Here is a 2695-nt window from a genome sequence, read left to right on the forward strand (position 1 = left end):
TCATGCAAAGACTCATTGGAAAAGACCCTGATGCTGGGAGGGATTGGGGGCAGGAAAAGGGGACGACAGAGGATGAGATGGCTGGATGGCATCACCGACTCGATGGATGTGAGTTTGAGTGAACTCTGGGAGTTGGTGATGGACAGGGAGGCCTGGCATGCTGTGATTCATGGTGTCACAGAGTCGGACAGGACTGAGTGACTGAACTGAACTGAAATGCTCAAATATCAATTAGACAGTGGTGGGAAGATGGAGTGGAAGGGCCATGTAACTTACTAGTACAAGGGCAAGGGAGAGGGGGAGTTGGGGAAGAAAGTTCCAGAGAGGAGATGAAGCTATGCTGAAACTCAATAATAGATTATTCGCTAGATGGACAAATAGGGAGGAAAATTTCCAGCCCCTTCCACCAGGGGAAAATAAACACAAAGGAAAGGAAATACTTGCATTCAAGGCACATACGAAAAGATGCAAGTAGTTTGCTGTGAATATAACACACGGTCCATTGGATAAAAGGTGAGACAGAAGTCTCTATCAATAGTCAGTACCTTGATCTATAGATTTTCATCAATTATATTAATAAATTTGATTTTTAACTTGGAGCAAGGGTAATTTTCATTTAGCAAAGAACAATCTGATGGAGAAAGCTTGGCAGATGAGATTTTTTTTTTTTTTTAACTGTTGCAATGATGGGATTATCTCAGCAGTACAATATAGGCATGATGTGAATGGCTGTGACAGTCTTCACATGGTTGCCTCTTCTTCATTCACATCTCAGCTCAGGCTTCTCTTCATCAAGAACCCTTTTTGAACAGCCAATTTAGTTGATCAGTAACAGAACTTACCTGTGTTTTAATTCTATGCATTGTAACAATTATTTATTGAATAGTCATTTAATTATTGCTTTCCTTAACTAAATAAGTTCCCTTTGGAAAGAAGTGGTATTTTTTCATTGTTTTAAACCAGGACCTACAGTAACTGCAAAATACTTTGAAAGTATTCTGCTCAATAAATACTTGTTGAGTAAATGAGTGAAGAAAGTAAGTCAGTGGCCAAAGAAGAGGAAAGAAATAGGTATTTGAGGAACTTCATTTGATAAAAAGAAGGAATGAAAGAGATTTGTGCTGACTTTTTTCCCCATTTTATGCCTGCTGACTAGATACACTGTGGACAAATCAATTGGGATGGTTACATAGAATAGTACTGGTTTCAGGATGAGTATAACTTCCAAACTTTAAAACTTTAAATTATAGGTAAGAAATTTATCTCTTTGGCTCACTGGAGCTTATTAAGAGTAATATAAAGATTTATATTTCTATCTGAAAGAATCTTCCTGATGACTTTGCTTTTCTTTTCTTCAGGTCATGAACCTCAATTGTTCCTTGTGGCAAGACAACAGCATGTCTGTGAAACACTTTGCATTTGCCAAATTCTCTGAGGTCACTGAACAGTGCTTCCTTTTATTTACCCTCATCCTACTTATGTTCTTAGCATCACTGACAGGCAATGTTCTCATAGCTCTTGCCATCTGGACCAATCCAGCCCTCCATACCCCCATGTACTTCTTCCTGGCCAACTTGTCTCTCTTGGAGATTGGATACACTTGCTCTGTCATACCCAAGATGCTGCAGAGCCTTGTGAGTGAGGCCCGAGGAATCTCTCGGGAGGGCTGTGCTACACAGATGTTTTTCTTTACATTATTTGCTATAAGTGAGTGCTGTCTTTTGGCAGCCATGGCTTTTGATCGCTATATGGCCATATGCTCCCCACTTCACTATGCAACACGAATGAGTCGTGGAGTGTGCGTCCATTTAGCAATGATTTCTTGGGGAGTGGGTTGCATAGTAGGCTTGGGCCAAACCAACTATATTTTTTCTTTGGACTTCTGTGGCCCCTGTGAAATAGACCACTTCTTCTGTGACCTCCCCCCTATTCTGGCACTAGCCTGTGGGGATACATCCCATAATGAGGCTGCAGTCTTTGTTGTGGCCACTCTTTGCATTTCCAGCCCATTTTTATTAATCATTGCTTCTTATGGCAGAATTCTAGCTGCCGTGCTGATCATGCCCTCCCCTGAAGGCCGCCAAAAAGCTCTTTCCACCTGTTCTTCCCACCTGCTGGTAGTAACGCTCTTCTATGGCTCAGGATCTGTCACCTACTTGAGGCCCAAGGCTAGCCATTCACCAGGGGTGGATAAACTCCTGGCCCTCTTCTATACTGTGGTGACATCCATGCTCAACCCTATCATCTACAGCTTACGGAACAAGGAAGTCAAGACAGCTCTTCGGAGAACTCTGGGCAAGAAAAAGTTTTGATTCCTGGGTAGATAGCAGAGGAACATACAAATTCCTCTTTGCAAAAGATGCATACTCAACCTAAGAGGAAAGACGAAAGGAAGGAGGGAGGAAAAAATATTGTACTTGTCAAACTATTTTGCAAGAACATTCTTTAATAACAGTGATTGTAACAATTCTTGTAATTCCGGAGACAGCTCTCTTCCCATAGCTAAAGTTCTGACTGCCAAATTCTGGAAAGAAGTTGGCTATTAAAGAATTTAATAGGCGAGTCCAACATTACACAGGTTTTCCAAAATATTTCAGGTTAAAAGTATAGGTTTAGAGTATAGATTGCCAGATTATATCTCAGAAGCTTGGCAAATTCTCACTCTATACTCTTAGGCATTGTATAGCCCCTGAAG

The 2695-nt window shown here is 41.1% G+C and overlaps 1 protein-coding gene across 1 annotated transcript; it reads left to right on the forward strand.

Annotated features, from left to right (window-relative positions):
- Positions 1-1352: 1352 nt before the first annotated feature.
- On the forward strand, positions 1353-2312 carry LOC147347259 (olfactory receptor 10C1-like). Its single transcript, XM_086369714.1, has one exon. The coding sequence runs from the start codon at positions 1362-1364 to the stop codon at positions 2310-2312; it is 951 nt and encodes a 316-aa protein (XP_086225840.1). The 5' UTR covers positions 1353-1361.
- The last annotated feature ends 383 nt before the right edge of the window (positions 2313-2695 follow it).

The sequence above is a fragment of the Bos grunniens genome, chromosome 23 (genome assembly GCF_055505025.1).
Source record: "Bos grunniens cultivar Pamir isolate PY7600 chromosome 23, Bosgru_T2T1.0, whole genome shotgun sequence".
NCBI lineage: Eukaryota > Metazoa > Chordata > Mammalia > Artiodactyla > Bovidae > Bos > Bos grunniens.

Coding starts and splice junctions, on each gene's coding strand:
- LOC147347259 (XM_086369714.1), top strand. CDS start 1,362: ATGAACCTCAATTGTTCCTTGTGGCAAGACAACAGCATGTCTGTGAAA.